At 25.7% G+C, this 22,533-nt stretch overlaps 1 protein-coding gene across 4 annotated transcripts; it reads right to left on the reverse strand.

The window, feature by feature from the left end:
• Positions 1 to 2,394: 2,394 nt before the first annotated feature.
• On the reverse strand, positions 2,395 to 20,837 carry LOC129607409 (protein suppressor 2 of zeste). Of its 4 annotated transcripts, none has more exons than XM_055518425.1 (8): positions 20,705 to 20,837; positions 10,086 to 11,130; positions 8,204 to 8,618; positions 7,534 to 7,636; positions 7,281 to 7,445; positions 6,864 to 7,107; positions 2,867 to 6,749; positions 2,395 to 2,676 (listed from the first exon to the last, which is right to left on the reverse strand). In XM_055518425.1, exons 3-7 carry the CDS (start codon positions 8,529 to 8,531, stop codon positions 2,880 to 2,882), a joined length of 4,710 nt encoding a protein of 1,569 aa, XP_055374400.1. In that variant the 5' UTR covers positions 8,532 to 8,618; positions 10,086 to 11,130; positions 20,705 to 20,837; the 3' UTR covers positions 2,395 to 2,676; positions 2,867 to 2,879. The 4 variants fall into 4 exon arrangements, with proteins under 4 accessions (XP_055374400.1, XP_055374399.1, XP_055374397.1 ...); XM_055518424.1 differs by lacking the exon at positions 20,705 to 20,837 and adding an exon at positions 12,972 to 12,983; XM_055518422.1 differs by lacking the exon at positions 20,705 to 20,837 and adding an exon at positions 12,314 to 12,481.
• Positions 20,838 to 22,533: the final 1,696 nt, after the last annotated feature.

The raw sequence follows: 22,533 nt of genomic DNA on the forward strand, positions 1-22,533 counted from the left end.
GTAAAACTATTTGATATTCAGGACATATATGCATAAAAAATATACATTAAAATTCAATTAAAATTCGAATTTCAAAAGAGTCACATACCATCACATAAATTTTCTTATTTTTGTGATTTTATTGATTGAATATGGTGGACTGATATGCAAGCAACACCATACTTATTCTCTTATACGCCATCGTACATAAGTACGTATAATTTTTAATTTACTTTAATTCTTTAAATTCTTTTGAAGTTCCATATAAGAACTACATATAGTATAATAATTTTGTTTTCCATATAAAGAATAATATTAAATTAAAAATTTTTTTTTTTTTGTATATACTAACTCTTTCAGAATGCAGATTAATACATACGGGGTCTTTTTAGTAAATAATTTCTAAACGCTACTTTTTCTATTGTCATCTTTGACATGCGTTAAATAGACACATGCAAGCATAGTAAAATTTTAACCATGGATACTTACACGAAAGACCAATACGTTAGAATTATTGAAACTTATTATGAAAATAGTTTGCATCGACCAGTTGAAAAATTTTCAAGAAACTAGTTCGTTCGATGATAGGAGAAGGACTGGCATATCAAAATACTGAACGTTCTTTTGATTATAATGCTACGATAGTAGAAAGTATTACTGAACAAGCTTTAACCATTTTTAGAAATTAGGCATTCATAAAAAGACTGTTTGGCGAATTTTACGTAAAAATTTGCATTTAGATCCTCACAAAATTCAATTAATACAAGAATTGAAACCAAAAACTCATTGTCGACACAGAACTTTCGTGGATTGTCTGTGTCAACAAGAGACTTTAGTGTTGAAGCTCATTTAACACTGGACTAGAATATAGAGAAAAGAAAGCTCCTCACATTCAAAAAACTAGTATTGTTTGGTGTGATTTACTGGGTTAATAGAATCATTGGCCAATTTTTCTTCGAAGATGGAAATTAAAGAGCTTTTACTGTCAGTGGACAATGTTACAGACAACAGATTGAAGATTTTTTGCGGCCTGATAGTAAATAGATGATAGTGTACGGAATATTTTGATTTTCGTATTACAGCCTGTGCGCTTGGTACACTCATATACTATTTGCACAAAAAAAATTACAGTATACTCGAAAATATCTATATTTTGTATGCACTTCCATAACTAACGCTAGACGTTAGTTATGGAAGTAAAGTTATACAATACTTTAAATCATTTCTATACTGAAATTGCGATTCAATTGTTGATAAATTTGTTGCATTAATTTTAAGTCATTATTACAGAATTAATTATTATTTCATCATATATATATTATTTATATGTATAAGATGTTTTTTTGTACAATGAAAAATTTTGTACAATTAATAATTATGTGATTTGAAAGGGTTAAACAACCTCACTTGGGATTAAAAATAAGAATCATTTTTTTTTTTAATTCTTGATTTTTCAAATATTTCAACTTATTATTTTTAATTATAATTTAATTTTTAATTAATATTGTCTTATTAAAACTTAATTATAATTTGAAATAAAATTATATTTTGCATTCAATAAAGTAATAATAAATAAATGAAAACAAAATATTATGTAAGCATCTATGTACTACTTATTTTTTATAAACTTAATTTTATAAACTATAAAATATATATTTTATCTCTTTCTAATTATTATAATTGCACTCAATTATCGTTTCTGTACACATGGTTTGTGTATTCAATATACGAGTACAATCAGTGCGCTCTTCTCTTTATTTTTCTCTTTATTTTGCTGCTCTTTTTTAGAATGTTTTATGTATTGTATTGTATTGTATGTTATATTTATGTTACGTGTAATAATATGATTTTGAATTTATAATAACTTAGACTGAGAAGATGAAGTAGAAGAAGAGGGAAAAATGAGAACGCAGAGATTTATATAGTACTGAAAGTATACGCTTGGTGCGGAAACGAGAAATTTTAATATTATTTTTCTATACATGAAATTTAATTAAGTTTTAATTAAATTTTAATAAATAAATAATTAAATTAAAAACTACATTTTATGTATAAATGTACATATTTACTTTTGTTATTGTGTTGTAAATAATTTAAAGATTTTACTATATAATAATATTATTATGTATAATTTATTTTATACTTAATTAAAATTAGTTTTATATGAACTAAATTATTATTTTTCATTCATTCAATGTTAATTATATTGCAATTTGATTTACACTTGTTATATAATTCTTTTTTTGTATAATAATATTTTAATAAATTTTAATTAACTTAATGTTCTTATATTCAATTTTCTTAATCATAATTTAAAAAATTAATATATATTAAAAAATACTTTGTATTATTTAAATAAATCCATAATATGCAAATACAAGTTTGCATATGGAATTTTTCAATATACAGGCTTATGTAAAAAAAAGTAAATTCTCGTGAAATCAAAAATACTGTATTATTATGCAATTCAGCTTCTAAGCATTAAATTCTGAACTATATGTTAATAAACAGTTCAGCTTAAAATCACTAATTGCTGAATTGTGTATTGCATACAGTTTTTCTATAATTCCAATGTAAAGGTTCTTAAATTATTATGACAAAATTTTCTTTTACCAATATAATATTTTAGATATCGTTCTGAATTTACTGACCTTTTTTAACCTATTTGATTCAGTTTCTCAACTTGCACAATTGTTTCTGTAAAAAAAAGAGAGAGAGAGAAATAAAATATATCATATTTTTTTATAATTGAATTAAATAGGTGAAAAGGAGGTGGAATTGAAATTAAATCAAATAGATTTTAAAATAGATGAAAATTTTAAGTTGAAAAGTAGTCAGCAATTTATTAAAAAAAACTTTTCAGTGTCTTAAAAATAAAGAAACTTACCATTTTCTGTCCATTATACTATATTTGTGCTAACAGATTGTGAACTTGACGATACATTAAAGTTACTAGATGAAACCGAATTACTTTTATTCTCTGTTGTTGTTGATGTTACTAAAGAATTTATTGTATTAGAATTTGTTGCATTAGTTTTTAGATTATTGAGAGCATTTTGTGCTAAATTTTGTGCTAATTGTTCTAAATTTTTCTTTGAAGCAATAACTTTTGAAGAATCTGCACTAGTTGTTGTTGTTGTCGGTGACATAGTTGTTGTATTTATATTAGAACTGAGTGCTTGTGTTTTAGGAATATTCTCATTTACATTTATATTTAGTTTTTGTTGTGTAATTTTTGAAATATTTGCTAACATCGGTAATGGTGGTTGTTGGTTACCACGAAAAGCTAATGCCGATGGATTTGGTATATTTCGTATAGAAGCATTCTGTTGTCGAACATTTGCACTTGCTCTTATTTTACCTACATCCAATTTTGAAAGTAATGGTACTGCTCTATTTGTTTTAACAGCAAGTTTTTCACGATTTGTAGCTGATTCTGATAACATTTGTAAATTTTGTAAACCAACATTTTCATCTTGATTTGGTGATTTATTTGGTTGTGAAATCAAATTAGAAGAGCTCGTTACATGATTTTGTTGTTGTAGTAATTGAGTAATTGCAGCTTCTAAATTTACTGCATTGTTTTGTAAAATATCCTGTGTAGCCGTTTGTACTTCTGGGGAGGAAGATTTTTCTCTTGATGGGCTTCGAGACTTTCCTGATAGATCTAATATTTCAATAGGTTTGTTTTCTGTATTTTCTGTTTTATTCGAATTCATTTGATTTATGTTTACAAGTTGAGCATTTTGTGGTATAGATGGTGGAACATTCGATATTGTCGGTTGTGTAGGTGGACTTTGATTTGTAGGTTTTTTAATTTTTAAAGGAATTGGTGGCGGTGGAGGTCTCGATGCTTTATTTGCTGTCTGTTTTACGGTATTATTATTTGTAATTGGAAATGTTTGCTGATCAATTGGAGGGATATTCGATTGGATTCTTACTATTTCTAAAGCTGGTTTATTAGTATTCTGATACTGAAACGCTGGTGGCTGTTGATCTTGTGGTGTGATTGTTAAGCCAGATGGTGAAGTAATTATTGAATTGGGAAATGTGTCAACCATTTTAGTAACACTGATTGAAGATGGTGGTAAAAGAATAGGAACAGATTTCTTTGAAGCATTTTCGTGTGTATAAGATGTGCCCATTGCTGTTGTATAAAATATTTGCTCTTGTTGGGATTTATTTGTCGGAACAGAACTGAAAACCACCGCAGTTGGACTATTACGATTGATAATTTGTTGTGTAGTTACTGGTAATAAAACATTTTGTTGATTTGCTTGTAAATTATTGGCAATTGACAATGTAGGATTGGTTAGCTTTGAAGCATACGCTGATTTTCGAATCAGGCGATCTTGTTCAAGTTTTAATTGTTTAGCAAAAGTGGGTGGCGAACTATCTAAGCTCGCAGAACGTTTTAATTGTGCTGCTTGACGATGCTGTTGACTTGCTATAGAGCCGATAGGAAAATGTTTAGCTGCATTACTCACAATTCCGCGAGGAGGATTAGGTACAATAAAATTCGCTGCGGTCCCGTTTCTAGAAGAATTCTTACTCGTTATTCGGTTCATGTGATTCATAGCCATTTGTTGATGTTGGCTCATAGATTGCCGATGAGGCAATGAAATATTTTTTTGTGTGTTTACTGCATTCACGTTCAAATTATGTTTGGGTAAATTTAAAGTTGTTGTTTTGAAAAGACTTGGTGGCAATGGTGGAGAAATTGGAAGTTTCGAATCTTGTGAAGTAGCTGAAACCTTTTGTGTAGTTTGTTTTAAACAATTGCCGGTTTGTGGAGAAGAAAGCTGGGAACTTTTGATTAATGTATTATTTAAAGATGATGGAAATTTAAGATGTGAATTAGCAGAGACTATAGTTTTTGGAATAAAATTTTGTTTTTTTGTTTTATTACTATTGACAAATTGATGAGGTTTAGCAATATTTTGTTCTTCAGACTTAATTTTTTCCTCCATAATTTCATTTGTTGTAGGAATATGATTGGTTTCATTTACCTTAGGTTGTTCAATTTCAATAACCTCTGGTTTATTTTCAGAATTAATTTTTTCGCTTGTTTTGGAATCGTTATCTATTACTTCAGGAGATTTTTCGGGAATCGCTGTCGAATCAGTTGAATCTTTAATTTTATTTTGTGTTTCAATTTCATTTAAACTATCGTTATTAATAGGTTTTTTCTCATTCTTGTGCGATTTATGACTTGGCGTAATTTTCACCTTTAATTTTATGCCTTCTGGTTGATCAACAGATTCAGATGCAATTTCTGCATGAAGTTTTCTCTTCTTCAATTCTTTATTATGTTTAGCTTTTTTTCGTTTTTTATGTGAAGAACTCGAACTAACTTCAGACAGAAAATTGAATGACGCAGTAGATGAACATGAAGATGTAGCCGAAGCAGGTGACGCATCTGGACTTTGTTTCATAATGAGTTCTTTTTTCTCTTCATTAATAGGCTTAATTGGCTTAAGTCCAATAACTTTGGCATATGTTGTTAGATCGACTTCATTTGAATTAGGAAGTACATCTTCAGTACTAAATTTTCTTTCAATTTTACTAAATTTTTTAGTATCAGGCTTTTCATTTGCTGTTGTAGGTTTCTTTGACGATAATGTTAATTTAGTTTTAAAACTATTTTTTTCAATTTTCACCTTTAGAGGATCATATTTTTTATTGCTTTCGTCCTTCTCTTTTTCATCTTCTTTCTCTTTCTCAATTTCCTCCGATTCGTTTTCATTTCGAATTGTTAATTTATCTTTTTCTTTGTTTTTTAATAACTTAGAATTTTGATTCTCTTGTTCACAATTATTTAAAGCTTCTGACAATTTTTGATTATAACTTATTTCTCTGGGACTAATTGCATTGGAATTCTTTTTGTTTGCCGTTTTCAATTGGGCTAAAGACAAATTTTCAAAGCTATCATCTGATGAATTTGAAGCTCTGTGTATATGATTTTGTGGTATACTAACCACAATATCACATTTTGACACTAATTTTTGATGATTTGCTTCAATAGAACTTATCTTATTAGTTTTTTCTTTTAATTTTGGACTTGTTGTTTTATTTTTTATTACTGTTGAATTTAAACTCAATTGAGTTTGTGACTGAAACTCGTTATTACTTCTGAGACTCTTGAAATCATTATTGGCAACTGAATTTGTTGAATTTTTTAATGGATTTTCATCCGATTCTTCTTGTTTAGAACTCTTAAATAATTCAGCCTCTTCTTTATCTTTTACAATTTCATTATCATTACGAATAGTTTTAATATCTTCCAATTCCTTATAATTATTATCTAGTGTATTATTATTTAGTGGTTTTTTGATTTTTTCCTTTAAGATACTATCATCAATGTTATTATTATTGTTATTATTATTAGTTAAAACTGTATTATTGTTATTATTTATATAATTTTTACTTATATTGTTATTTTTAAAGTTCGTTTTATCATTTTCAATTTCATTTTTATATTCGGATTCGTTATCAATAAAATTGAAACTTTTCTCTTTATCACTTATTATTTTACATTTAGTTTCCGTATTTGATACTAATGTTCTATTATTAATGAATTTATTTTCAACAGCCTTTCCTTCGACACTCTTAAATTTAACAGATTTTTTAGCAACAGCCTCATTTGTTTTACTATATTTAGCCTCAGTATCTTTGTCATTTATTCTATTAACAATATTCTTTTCAATTTGACTAACGTCTTTTCTTTCATTATAAACAAGTATTTGATAATAAAATTTCATTGGAGCCAACTGTCAATGTAACCAAATTAAATTTTAAAAATTAATTAATGAAAAAAAATAATATGATTAAAATTAAATTAAAGTTTTTTGAAAATGAATTAATAAAAAATAAAATTCACTTACTCTATTCCATTTATAACAATAGCATACATCCATTAGTGTGAAATCATTAGATAAGATTTCATCTTCATAAATAATTTCAATATTTACTCTTTGGTTTTCAATATTTATATCAAATTTAGTACATAAAAATCGAGCTAAATGATGTATTGTTAAAGCCGCTGGACACTGCAAATATCTAATTGGTGGTAATAAATCTTTAGAGATATCTTTTCCTAGTGCTTTCGGATGATATTCCAGAGATAAACTGGAATAAAAAGAAGAAAACAAAAAAAAACAAATATGAAATAAAATTAGAAATAATTGTATTTAATTATTTTATAATTTAATTAGCATTGGATATCGTAAAATACATACCGTAAAATACTAGCATTTTACGATCATATTTTTATATTACAAAAATAATTTAATTTAATTTACCTAATTGGTTCTCCTGGCGCATAAAAGTCTTCATCTTCTAATTCTCGTAAATCATGCGATTTTACAATATTTTTGTCTGTATTGAAATTTAGACAACGTTTTATTTCTTTATGATGCAGCCCAGGTATTAATTTATATACTATCGACTTAAGAGTTTCATCACTTCTATTGATTTATAAAAATAAATACAAAAAAAAGAAACAAAAATAATTTTAATTTATTTTTCAAAAATTTATAAAATTTAAAATTTTACTTTAAATTTAAAAATTTTATTGGTTTTGATCCTTTTCCACATTTTGGGCAAAATGCTCTGTCTGATAAATTTAAAATATGGTTTACAATACATGATCGACAAACTGAAATATAAAAATATTTGTAAATTTAAAATTTTACAATTAAACAATAAAAAATTTTAAATTATTAACATTTGTTCTAAAAATTTAGATTTTAGTATAGTAACAATAAACAAAACTATACCCTATACCCAGCGACGCGTTTCTCTTAAAATATTTAAGATAAATTCTTTTTTCCGAATTAATAATTTAAAAAAATAGTGGCACTTTAACGATTTTGTGGGGCTAGAGAGTGCATATAGAAAAAAAAAACTCTCCACCGCAACCAAAATAGTTGTCTCAAAAGCATCCATTTGCGTATTGAATTGCAGCTTTCTTAAAAAATATTGAATATACACAGATATAAAATAGTCGGATATCTAGTTTTTCATTTGTTAGAAGCACACAATATGCTAAAAATTATAGAAAACCCCTTAAAATTTACAGGATGACAACATCTTTATGATTTATATTTTAGACTGCGCTAACAAAATGAGCTGTTGTTTTTGAATATTTTGTAATAAAATATTCAAAAACTATCGCATTTATAAAAATCTACATTAATTAAAAAAAAACATGTTACAAACTTACATGAATGAAAACAATTTTCAATTGTTATTGTTGTTGGATTAATTAAATAACCCTTGCATATGTAACAGGATATAATATCATTAAAATCTTTACATTTCAAACGATTTGTTTTACACTTTGTTTCACGATTTTGTTTTATTTTATATTTTGTTTCTCCAACACATTGTGATGGTATCGTGTTTGGTATTAAAAAGTGACTTCGTTCTTCTTTTGCACATAAATTTTGATTTTCACTATTATTTTTTATAAAATTTACGGTTTTATCTATTTCATTTTGTGTCATATCCATTTTCTCCTGATTTAATCTATGATTATATTGTAGAATCATAATAATTTAAAAATTATTTTCTTCTATATCTTTTGCATTACTAAATATATTTTAAACACATAAAAGCTATCGAACTCAATGTTGATTCTGAAACGAAAAAAAATTAAAAAAATAAAATATATTGTTAATTCTTTTCAATCATCTAAAAGTTACGATGTAGAACTAAAAAAAATATAAAAATAAAAGAAAAAAATGTATATATGTATATTTTTTTTATAGTTGAATTCACATCAAAATCTGATCTAAGATTGTTTCTTTAACAAATTTAACCCTATACCGCTATACACCTATACACATAAATTAGATTTTTATGACTTCGTTACATGAAAAGAACAAGTTTATTATGATGAATACAGCGTAATTAAATCCTGGAATGAATAATCAGTAGCCACCTAAAATTTAGTATTGACTAGGTATGAATTTCCATATTTAGTGGCGAATTTTTCACATAAAATCTCAAGCTTTTATCCTCGAAAAGTTCCGTCAATAACTGTCAATATTTTCAATGGCAGTTAATATTTTTTGACTTACAGAGAAACGCAAATATCAAATCTTTTTTTACAGTTTCAGTTTTTTTTTAATTTTTACTTTTCTTGCCCACAATCCGATATTTCTTTAAAATTTTCGAAGCAGATTCATAGATGTAGCAGATTTAGAAGAGAAGGAAAGATTTCAATAGTTGTTTATTGAGAATAATATGAAGTGTGTCACAAGTTTACACTTATTAACAAAATATGATCAATTACAAGTCAAAAACATGGAGTTCGTGACGATATTTTATAATGTATACGTAAGTGCTTAAACGGAATACAACAGAATGTTGTTTTTCAACTCCAATCTTCTTAATTTCTTCTTAATTTTCATTTGCATTTTATATTGATATACTACGATAATAATTAGTTGTACAGCCTTCGTGACTTAACGTGTCTTTGGCAAGTGTGTCATTAAAAAAGTACTAGTGACTATAGATGTCTGGCGCGGGACGACGTCAAAACCTTGATTGTACCACTCCGCATATTTAAATGCTTAATTCAACAAACAAATGAAAAGATTTTGTCTTCTTAATCTGTTAAATATCTAATTAAGTAATAGTATACTATTGCGCCGCATAGGGTTAATTAGAAGCGAAAGGCAAAAAAATAAAAGCTAAATGATTTTTTTTTTCATTTTTCAAACAATTACAATAGTTAGTTAACAAAAAAAAAAGTCGAAAGGAAAAAAAAAGTAAGAAATACTTATACAAATCAGAAAATTTCTACATTTCAGAAACCTAAGTAGGTATAGGTAGGTAAGGTAGGTAGTTAGGTATATGAACTCTAAAAAAAAAAGTGGAATAGAAGAAGTAAGAAAACTTTTCTTACAAGCACATTTACTTTTTCTTCTTCTTCTTATTTTTTTTGATTTTTTCAATGAATGGACCTAAACAAAACAATAAGAAAGAGAAAAAAAGAGAAATAATAAAAAGAGGTAGATGGATGGAAAATAATAATGATAATCATAATAATAATAATGATTATAAAAAAAACAAAAACAACAAATTTAGCTTATACTTACTTAGTTTTTTTCTCGTTCTGCTGATTTTTTTTTTCTGTTAGAGAAACCTCATTTTTTTGTTTTGTTTCCTATGGTATAAGTCCAATGTATCTAGTTCTTAAATTTCTAGTTGAAAGTTCAAAGTAACGTTTTTCTAGTTTTGTTGTTTTTTTTTCTCAGTTTTATTCTTTTTTTAAAGTACAATAGTAGCTTTAAATAACAAATTTCCAAAAAAAAATATTGTAATGAAAATTTAAAAATCATTCATTCGAAATTCACAATAGTCTCGGTGATAGTTGGTAAGTAAAACGTATACCTATAAATGTAGGTAGTTGTATGAAGTAATGATGATTGTAATTGTATGTTGTTGTTGTTTTTAGTACTCTAGTACATAATATAGTAGTGAAAATTAAAGAAAATAACAATACGAACAATGAAATATTTTTATGAATAATGAAATAAGCTTGGTACCATCACTTTTTTTTTTGTTCAACTTTTTTCTCTTTTTTTTTTTGTCTAAACTTATATTTAACTGTTAAATAATAGAAAGAAACCGTTATATTGAGTTTATATACCGTAAAATTTTGTATACTTAATAATAAAAAGAAAAAACATAAAAATCACTTTGAAAGTCGTTGGATTTTTTTTTAATTTTGGCAATTTTTCCACTTTTTTTTTTTATTAAAAGAAAATTTCTTTTTAAATTTTCTTAAGTTTTCTGTATATTTTGTGATTTTATGTTTTTTATTTAATTATGATTTTCGAATGTATACTTAATTGTGTTAACGTAATTATCACACTCACTTCTTCTTCTTCTTCTATTTCTTCTTCTTCGACTCACTTTATTTATTATTATTTGTGGTGTGCTATCACTTTATTTATTTTTTAAATAAAGTTTTTTCAATTCTCTTTATTATTTTTCATTATTATCTATCGTTATTATAAATTATTAAGTGATTATATTTTTAGTAAATTGTATTTGATTTTTTAAATATATATAAAAAATGTTTTTGCCTCTTTCTATCTGAATTAAAATTTTCTTGTAACTTAATTAAATTATTGTTTACTGTGAAAAAAAAAAATGAAATACATTATTTTTTTGTGGGTAAATTAAAATATAAATATATATATATTTATTATTATTATATTATACAGGTATAATAATTGTAAATAATAAAATATAAAGTGTTGCCATGCATATTAGACGCACATATGTAACAATATTATTATTCCTTAACAATTGTACTTCTAATACATGTGTGTAACATAGTATACGCGGGTACGTAAGTAATATAAATGTTATTATAAGAATGTAAGTATAAAAAAACAACAGAAAATAAAGAAAATAATGATATATAACAACATGGGTACATAGTACAATATTAAAATACAAAATTTAAAAAAAAAAGAAAACTAAAAAAGAACACTATGTAGCTTCCCAAATGCTACACAAGTACGTGTTTTGTAACCTGTGTGTTGCACAAATTATACAAAATTTTGTCTTGTACAATATTAAAATGAATATTAATATTATATATATGCATTTACATATGTATGTATATACATATGTTTATTTTTATATTAAAAATTATTCAATATTATTATATTTGTCGTGTCGGTATGCTTTACTCTAATATCATCAATTTTTTTTCATTATTTTGCTTGAATATTTTATATATACACATTTTTTTTTTTGTGATATTTTCATTCTTTCACTTTTTTGTCTTTTTTTTGTCTTATATTGTCAAAATTGCGCAATACACAAATACTTTAATATAAATCATATCACGTGTACTGTAAAAACAGAAAACAATACAACTTTTTCTCTAATATGCAACACACACGCACACACACCATGCAAAAACACAATAAACAAACACATATTAACAATATTATAAATTTGTATTTGTAAATCTGTATATATATATATATATATACTAATTATTTTCATTAATGTGAGAGTGTGTGTATTGTATAGGAAAATAATGAATTCCAAAACTTTTTCTTTTTTCTCTTTCTTTCTCTATATGTACGTATTCGTTGTTTTTTTTTTTGTTGTTATTTTTTTCACTTTTCACTCTTTTCCGTGATTTTCACGTATTTTTATAAGGAAAATAAGAAATCAAGATAAAAGAAAAAATAATTTTCTTTTTTTTTGTTTTTTACTTCTTTCAATTTTAACATGTAAAAATTTCCACACTTTTTAATTTTTTGTATATACAAGTAGGTACTTATAAAATTTTATTTACATTTCTATTTTTGTTTTTTTTTTCTAATTATTTATCTTGATTGAAAAAGTGAAAATTTTTCAATGTACTCATGGAGAGTCTTCTTAACCACGAGTATATTAGTAAAGTACCGTATAATTAGAAAAAGAAATTTTTAGAAAATTATTTTAAAGAAAAATTTGTAAAAATTTTCCGAATTTAGAACTCTTAATTTAATTTTTTTTATTTAAAAAAAAAAAAAATGTTCCACCACTATTTTCTTTTTTTTTTGTTATTTAAAATTTAAAAAATGCCGGCAACTTTATTTTCATGTAAATTTTTCTTTCTTTTTTTTCTGTCAAATTTTGTAAAAAAAAAACAAAAATTAAATATTTCATTAATTTTCTAATTTATTTATTTAAAAAAATTCAATATGAATTCAAAAAACAAAAAAAAAAATTCCCAACATCACAAAAAATTTTTTAATTTTTTTTTTGTTGCCTTCAAATAAACACAAAATTTTTCTAATATTTTCGTCTTAAATTTTTTTATTATTATGGTTACTCTTTTATTCATTTTTTATTCGTACACAAAAAAAAAAACAAATAAAAAAAAATCAAAAACAATAATAAGAAAAATAACAAACAAAAAATTTTATTTGTAAAAAAAAAATATTTTAAAAAAATCCACTTTTGCCAACCTTTACTGCTCGAACTCAAATACTCTACTGAGTAACATGAAAATAAAACATGTTTGAATTGAACTACAGAAAAAACAACAAATTTTTTTTTACTAATCACACGTCGTACATACATGTATGTTGGATAGATACAAAAAACACAAAAACAAAAAACAGAGAAACACAATAATACAAAAATTTCTTACTCCATCCAACAAAATTCTCATTTAGTACAAAAAAAAAACAGCAACAAAATATTTTTTTTTTCTTCTTCTTCTTATTAGTCGATTACAATTGGAATATAAAAATAGCAGAAAAATTTTTAAAAGAAAATAACCAAAATGAAAAATTAACAATAAAAATAAGAAAAAAAATCTGCCATTACTTTACTGTTAAAAAAATCATATTTTGTAGAATCAACACTCTATACATTATACCGTTGCCGTTGTTGAAATAAAGAGATGAATTTTCTTCTCAAACACAATACAACACAGTTCCAAGGCACAATTTAATACACCATACACTCTGTATAGACTAAAATGTAAAATAAATTCAATTTTGAATTCCGTACTGAAATTGCTGAAGGTAAAATTTTGTTAGTAGAATATTTTTTGTTATTTTTTTTTTTTTGCGAAAGAAATTCAACACGCCTTTCTTTTTTAAATTTAAAGAAAGAAATCAGTTTTGATTGGCTAATAAACAAAATATATTTTCACGAAATTTAACGAATTCAACCGAAGTGATATTTTATTTTTATTACTCTACTTTGTTGTATATGTGTATGAATTTTTTTTGAGAAAACAAAATTAAATATTTTGAATTTTTCCTAGTATACACATAAAAATAGCATAAAATCAACGATGAGAGAGAGAGAATAATCATTTAAATTGTTGTTGGTATGTAATGAAAGAAGAAAAATGAAAATGTGGAAAAAAAACAACATGTCGAAAAATAAAAAATGAAAAGAGAATGAGAAAAAGAGAGACAAAGAGAAAAAGAGAGAAAAAATTAGTTTAAGAAAAAAAAAAAAAAAATGAAATAAAATTGTTGTTGTTTCATGTTTGATAGATGTGATTTTTTGTTTTTGTTTTTTTGTGTATGTATGAAGGTATAATTTCATATTGCGAGTAAAACGTACTGACGTAATACTAAAAGCGTATGAATAAAAGTAAGAAAGGAATTAAAAGAGAAATAAAAAAGAAAAAAAAAATGAAAATTATTTTTGGTTTTAGTTTTTAATTTTTTATTATTTAGTGTCATATTTTACCATTCAGAAAATTGATGGAGCTAGTGTTGTTTTAATGGCCGATAAAAATAATAAAAAAAAATTATTTTTTTTTTCAATAATATTTTAATATTTTTTTATATTATTTTTTGAGTAAGAAGCGTCATAGCTTCAATAATTCGAGAGTAGAATTTTTGTTTTTTTAATTTTTGTATTTGTTTATGAGTGCGAAATGAGAACATGTGGTTCTATTTTGAGGTAAAAATATGATGCCATTAATAAAGAATGTGGCAGATTTTGATTAAAATTTTTTTGTAATGAATTTTTCAATTTAATTTAAATTAGAAATACCTAATTTAGTTTAACATTTGACTACATACGCCAAAATATTCGAAGTCAATAACGTGGAAATTCGATGTTTATAGGATGGCCCGTTTTTATTAACATTATTTTATCTGTTCCAATACGCTTTTCCAATGTGTATGTAAATAAATCAAAAATTGTCATGTTTTTCTAGATATTTTCGGTTTCCTCATTCTATTTCCAATCTCACAAGCAGTGACAATATTATTATAGCACATCTAAAAGAATATGAAGAATTTTGAGTACTTTTAAAATGTTCGTCTTACAAATAGAAATTGTTAGCGAAAATTTAAGTAATTTAATAAGCGCTTGCATATTTTCAGGCGTTCTATGACTTATTTGGTGAATTGTATTCAAATTTTCTTAGAACATTTTACTTTGTTTAATGTTAGTAAGCTAAAAATTCAAATATTTTACTAAGAATGGGTTTAATTGAAAAAATGAAAAATAATTTGGAAAGCATTATGACAATTTTTGAATCCATAATATAAAAATTTACATAATACGAGTACAATATATAAGAACAAGGTGTTTTGAATGCGCAAGTCTTGTCTTTAATTTTGTTTTATATGTGTTTATTTCACATTTTAAATTAGTAATGTTTACTTTGAAATTGTACTGTTGTAGAGATTGAAAGGGAAATATTAATATAGTATTCAGATATTATTTGATAAAGTATATTCGCCTTAGGAGGATAATATGAGATCAAAACGTCAGAATGAAGTGAAATAAATAATTATAGTATTGAGAGAGGGTTAACATTTTTTTTTATTTCCCATGGTTAAACAAGGTGATGAAATATGCAATTAAAGATTTATACAACGGCGGAAATATATTTACGCGATCCTACCAGATATTAGCACATGCTGACGATATTGTTGTATTTTCGAGAAATAAAAGGCACTTAATAGAGTTTTCAGTGAAATTAACGGAATCTACCACTGAAGTTTAACTGTCAGTAAATGAGACAAAAACAAAATGTATGGTAGCATGACGATGTTTTTCCACAAGAATTGCTCAAAATCTTACAGTGACAAACTACATATTAACTCAAATAACTATATGCATTTGGATATAAAGGCAAAAATATTAACGTCAAACAGAGCGTAGTTTATAATGGTACTCGTAACAGAATGCCATATCATATACTAACTTGTTCAATATTATAGTAAAGTTAATACAATAACTAATTCATATTATTTCAGGAGAACGACATATTTAAATTTTCTCACCAGTAACTGATTTCAGCACCATATTTAAGCAATTGGATTTTTGTCATTGAATGGAATACTATAGAAATGTAACGTAGTAAATCATTAATTCACAACTCTTTTGAAATGTCAGAAACGACATTTGATTCAACGATTGAACCATAGGAGTTTTCAGATGCTTATTATTATTCATTTTGTGAATTGGTCTAACGCAAGCCTAAGGATAAGATTGTTCAAAATAAAAGCTACACGGATGGCTAAAGAAAAGAACAATATCTGCTTTAAAATTATATTAGGAGTTCCATCAGCCCCCGGGAATTCAAACAAATTTTAGTACAATTGATTGAACAAAATTTGTCACAAAATCAAGTTTCTTAACATGGTTTTTCTGAGTATAATTGCTTTGGGTTACAAAGCAACTTCGATCACTTAGAACTGAATGTCTGGCGTTGCGTATTAAGTTTCTTTTTTAAATATGAGTTTTCTGTACAAATGTGTCATATATGCTAATAACTTTGTAGCGAGCTCGTCTTCTAATTGATTTGTTGAAGTTATGCTCTTCCAGAATGTTAACTTTGAAGCTCACCTTACCATGATAATGAAGTGGGAAAAAACCTTCTTGCCTTCTACGTAGGGAAGCACCTTACGTAAGACCTATAAATTAGACAAGAGTACGATATTTAAATCTGTTCTTGAAAGAAATCCATTCAGAATGCAATTTATCCGGTTTTCATTGCGTTGCTTAGTTTGCGTGATAACCTTCTTAACTTGACACCATGTGAAGGTTGGTTATTAGTGTTAGACGTTTAGGAACTAAATGTAAATAGAATGTTAGGTGTATCCAATTAATTATGGTTATTTTAAATGACAGTTTGATGCTTTTATTATCATTCATTCTTTATTTTCTTTATTTATTCGTAGTTATTAATCGAATAATTTTATATCTCTCGTATACTGATGCAGACCGATCTCCAGTAGTTCTTTACCATAGTTTTCATTTTCTCGCGTGAATAATGGCGATATTGCTAAAAGATAACTGTTTCGCTTCTTTAGAAAAGTAAAATTAAAAGTGTAAGGTTGGCAAAAATTACCAAAAAATTTAAAAATAGTTTTAAGACTTAAAAAACAATAACTATTAAAACAATATTATCATTGATATTTTCTGTTTTCGTGTGATTTGCAGATTGTAGATTACAGAATTGCCGAAGACGCACCGTGATCTAAAAGATCTATTGCACCTGGAGTATCCTGTTTAGACCACCCTCCAGATATTCATCTTTTTGATGAATCTAAGCAACTTTTCCTTGGAAATATCCAACAACGAAATGCCCACCACCGAGAGTCTATACCCAAACTATCTCTTCGCTTATAAACCAATGCTGCACACTCATTGAGATGAATTTTTGAGTGATTAATGAAAGACTTAAAATTTTTTATAATTTTAAGTCTTTCATTAATCAATTTAATTTTATTTTTTTGTAAAACGAAAGGTTAAATATCTGTTTTAGAAATATTTAAAAATATATTTTGTCCATTAGATTTCGAACATTAGTAAAAAGCCAAAGAATTCACAAAATTATAGTGTAAATGGCGCCTGAGCATAAGCTTGAACGCCAAAAAAGTTTCTGTAATAAAATATAAAATAAGAACAGAAAGTCAACTTTTTAAAGAAACCTCCCGAGTTTTAGTATTCTTGAGTCGGTATGTTAACATTTCTAAATTTTATAAAGATATAGAAATTTTCAGTAGAAATTTGATTGAACTATAGATGCAATGTCACAAGACGGAGATACTTTCATTCATTGACATCTAGAAGCAGTTGTAATGACAACAACCAACCGACTAATTATGGTATATTTTGCTGTAAGAACGTACTTTCATGAACACGAAAATGAGACTATAATTGCAAACAAACATACACAAATATCTATACATACAAATATTAATATTAATGTAATGGCTTTTAAGTATATATACATATATGTAATTTGTGTAAGTAAATAATAGTAAATTGGTGTGTAAAGTCTTGTATATAAGAAGAACAATTTATTACACAACCCTCATAAGTATCAACATATCGCCAAAAATAATTATGTATACTTTTTATTATGGGCAAGTAAATAGAATTTAAAGGGAACAATTGTAATTCACGTTACAGAGCGAAATTCAGTGCGTATTTGGTTAACGTGGAATGATAAAAGAAACCCACACATATAAATTCTAAATGCGTATACGTATGTATTTATCGTTTTGTAAGTTAATATACAAACATATCATACACATACGCGTATATATTATTGTGGCATAAAATGTGTGCTTACCAAATCAATTTAATTATTAGTTCATGGAGGAACTCTTCGATTGCAAATGATTTATTTATTTTAATTACCATTTTAATTGTGAGCTATGTAAGTGCATCTTTTGGGTAATTATGTATTATAATTATTTTATATCAATATATATGTACACATGAATATATCTATGTACATTGCATACTCTATAGCTATTCATTTCTTATATTTACACATACATATGCATACGAATGTTATAAAATTTTACTTCGTGTCAAAACCGATTTGGTAGACTCAAATTTAAAGAGAAAATAGTAAATAACTGTACTAAAGGTTTACTCTATGTAAAAAATTATTTGAATCGTTCTTGAAAGTCATTTGCTTACGTCTAAAAAAATATTAAATTTATTAAAATATTAAGAAATTTTTTCTAAATCCTAATGAGCCTGAGTAGGCTTTCTGCTACTCTCTAATAACTAACAGAAGGAAACTTAATAATGCCTGCTTCGATTTATAGTTATAAAATTGGCTGAAAAATAAGAGAGTAAAATAAATGTCATAACCAGAATTTTTGTTAGGTCACGTTAAAAACAGATTTTTTCTATATTATCTATAATAATGACTGAAACAGAAGATATCTCAATAATAAAAATATGGTATAAAAAGAATTATATGTATGTACATATGTACGTTAATGCATTATAAAATAAATGGAAAAAAAATTGCTTTTTGAAGTTGGTCGGAAGAACTATTGGAATAATAGAGAAGCATAACCTTGAGGCATTGGTTATTGCAATTCATACATATTTTTTTTATCTCTAAAATGATCTGGTGTATAAAACTAAAAAGTAGTTTTAAAAATGTCAACAGTTTTTAGTAGAGTATTCCATCTGACGAGTCGAACTAACAAATTTTGCAAAAAATAACAAAAAAGTATTTAATTTTACAACGTCTTCCAATTTAAATTAAGAAAAGAGGGCATTGGAACAAGTAGACATTAATTTCACTGAGAACCTGCTGCATTAGACAGCTTGAACAGCTTTATATCGGTTCTATTAACACAGCGCAATCGTGTTACCAAAATATACAATAATTGACATAAAAATGACAGTTAATAAAATGGCATAAAAATCATAACCTATAAGAAAGCCTTATCAGAAAAATACAAGGGTATACATCTTCTATACAATATAAGCGTAAGAGCAAATCTTACATACCTTACTAACTATCTGAACGATATAATTGGTATATCGTTAACGTATACAATAAATACAGTGTGACTTAGGGAACGTCACAACTGATATTTTTTTATAGTATAGTATTTTTTGATTCTGTCTGTTTCTACAAATAATTATTTAATTATTCATGAAACCTGTACTTTTTTCAGCTCAAGTGGGGTAGTAACACGAATACCAATAAACATGCAAAAGCTTTACTTGTTAATTGAGCGACCACTGTAAAGAAAGATATTTTTTTCTTGTTAATAGTTGAAGGGGGGGGGGCAGTTTTTCATATTTTAGGTATCGACTCCTAATATATTCTCTCACTTTATATCTTTCAAAATATTTGATATTGTCGACTAATTGAAGCTCCACATTAATGGGAAGGAGAAGAAGTGGTGATTCTTTTGTAAAATAATATTGCTCAGCTAGTCAAGATGCCGTTTTAGTTTTTAAGTTTTTTCAATTAATTATTGGTTTGATGAGTTTTCTTTGTTTTACTTTTCCGTCTAAAGTTCATTTCGTCTAAACACTCGTAATCTGCTGTTTAAGCAATCGAATAACAATGTTTTTTAACCACTCTGTACATTTACAGTATGAATTTAAAGCAAGCACTACCACTACATAATTTCTTATTTATTTTTTAATTTTTTTGTTTTTTGCTTCTTTTTTTTAAATTTACTTTTTATTCTATTTGTTTTATTTTAATATTTTTCCTTTTTGATGATTTTTGCTTTAATGTTTTTTTTTGTGACATAACTAACGTATGCGTATGGTTGTGTCTATGTAAATGCAATTACGATTGCTGTATAATAAATGCACACACACATGCACAAATATTACTGTTTGTGAATTAATTTTTTACACGTTTATAGTTGTGAATTTTCGTATAGCTATCGCATTTTCTCCTTTACAAGCAAATTTATTCACTTTATTACATTGCCTATTCACTCATTTAATGACGTACGAATAACTTTTTATTTATTTACAAATAAAATAATGTAAATGTGTTTGTCAAATAGGAAATACGACATACATACGTGTGTTTGTTTGCTCATGATTGTAAGTGTATAGAAATATTAAATTTTTCAAACAAATTTTTTGAAAAGAGCAGATAATGCCATGTACATTTATAACTTAGTCCATAAAAAGTTCAAATTAAAGCCAAAATTTTCAAAAATTATAAAAATATATAGAACAGTCTTAGGATATTGCTTATATATAGGAAAAATAAATTTATGAATTATCTGTCAATTTAGTTTTATGCACACACACTAGCTAACGCAAATTTATCACGACCTCATACGTACACGCAAGCAAGTACTTATGTATACACACATATAGAAATTCAACATACCAATTCACATGTATACAAAGAGCCTTGACAGCGTCATATTTATTCCAAAAACACTCTCTATAAGTTTCAAATTACTTATATACTTACGTTTTTCTTTTCGGTCCAAAAATAAAATTTTGCTTTAAATTTCAACCGAAAATGCTCTTACCGCGCGCGTTTTTTTTAATCGTTTTTTCCATTTTGTTATATTTCTTTATTTTTATTCTTCTTATCAACGCACTTGTAGTATTTTTTCATACTTAAATATAAACGTATAATTTGGAAGTTTTAATTTTTTTATTCGATTCTTTTTTTTCGAATCGAATGCTCGTTAAAAATCGGCTTTAGTTATCACGTTTTCCTTTTTGTTCTAATAATTCCATATAGAAAATGTTTTTTGACACAGCCGTATAACAGTCTCAAAATTTATTTTAATACATGTGTAGTTAATTATGGGTACATTAATGTATAACTATATTTAAAATTCATTCTTTCAGAAATTTATTTAATGCTCGAGCTAATAGCACACACAAATAATGCATAAAGATTTCACTATAACAGTTTCTTCATAAAATATAATGACTTTTTTTTTTAATTACTAATGCAATCAAATGCGATAAGCATAATAGTCATATGTGTTAATACAAATGTATGTACATAATATGTATTTATGGGTTGCATATAATATGTTTATATGTATATTTAGGTATAAAAATAGTTTAGTATTGCAGTTTGCAGTATTACTTGTTCTTTACAAGCCTATATAAGAAAAATTATTAGCATTTTAGGTGAATAATGTACGGCGTAATTTTGAAATGATTTTAGATCACATAAAATAAACACATTAGTATAAAAAAAAGTGTGCAAATTGGAACGAAATGAAACAATAAAATGAAAGCAAGTTGCATTGTATAACACGCAATTATTGCGTTTCAGAAACATTATTTTTAAACCAATTTAATTATGACCAAAAATGCATCTTAGTTAAAGAAATATTAGATTTTTTGAATGAATACCTATATGAAATTAGTAAGACTGACAGGAACATCTTCGGATCAATTAATATTCCTTGGAACTGTGAGAATAAAATAAAGTTCTGCATTAGTAATCTTATAATTACTAACAGTATGATCAAGAAAACATCAATCTGAATATTTCAGTAAATGTGGCCTTTTTCTTTAATAAAAACTGTTTGTTATAAGACAAATAAGTATTGAGAATTCAATAATTAATAGAACATTTTCATAAACTAGTTTACTAAAATTGAAGAAACAATAGCATATGTATTGTTCTCAGATATACTGTGTATCCTATGGACTTTGCATACATTGATGTAAGTAATTTAGTATGGAAATAAACAGTCTCTTGAGATCTAATCGCGGAGCAATATTCCATTCTGTTATTGAAATTCGATTCCATTTTTAATTTACAATTAAGGACAATGCATATTTTATAGACAAAGGAACGGATCAAAAGATAGAGAAATTAAATTCAATATTTTTCCTACTACACGGCTGAGCCGGTTTCTAGGCCGATGCACTATCATAAATGCCACAAGAAGAGCTTATTCTTATTCACAATATTTTTATAATAATTATGTAAATCTTGTGTAAGGACGATTTTTCTAATAATTTATTCATATCTCCATAACCTAGAACTGAGTTCGTTTAAAAATTATTGAAATTTGTATAAACGCAGACGAAATACATTTTCATATTTAATTTTTCAAAAAAAATTTCAAAAAATTTTTAATCTAGAATCATTTTCAATTTATGTACATACATTTTTCATTCAAATTTATATTTTAATAATTCAAAAATTTCTATCATTTATTTAAAAACGCATACATAGCTAGTTAACACAAATAAAATCTCCAAAGGAAGAATTCTTTAGCAGTTGGGAAGTCTCGAATGCATACAATTGCAGAATTTATTGAA

The sequence above is a fragment of the Condylostylus longicornis genome, unplaced genomic scaffold (assembly GCF_029603195.1).
Source record: "Condylostylus longicornis isolate FDR11 unplaced genomic scaffold, ASM2960319v2 ptg000027l, whole genome shotgun sequence".
NCBI classification, from domain to species: Eukaryota; Metazoa; Arthropoda; class Insecta; order Diptera; family Dolichopodidae; genus Condylostylus; species Condylostylus longicornis.

Coding starts and splice junctions, on each gene's coding strand:
- LOC129607409 (XM_055518425.1), bottom strand. CDS start 8,531: ATGATTCTACAATATAATCATAGATTAAATCAGGAGAAAATGGATATG. Junction 7,637..8,203: donor TGAAAATTGTTTTCATTCAT/GTAAGTTTGTAA, acceptor TTTATATTTCAG/TTTGTCGATCATGTATTGTA. Junction 6,750..6,863: donor ATTGTTATAAATGGAATAGA/GTAAGTGAATTT, acceptor TTACATTGACAG/TTGGCTCCAATGAAATTTTA.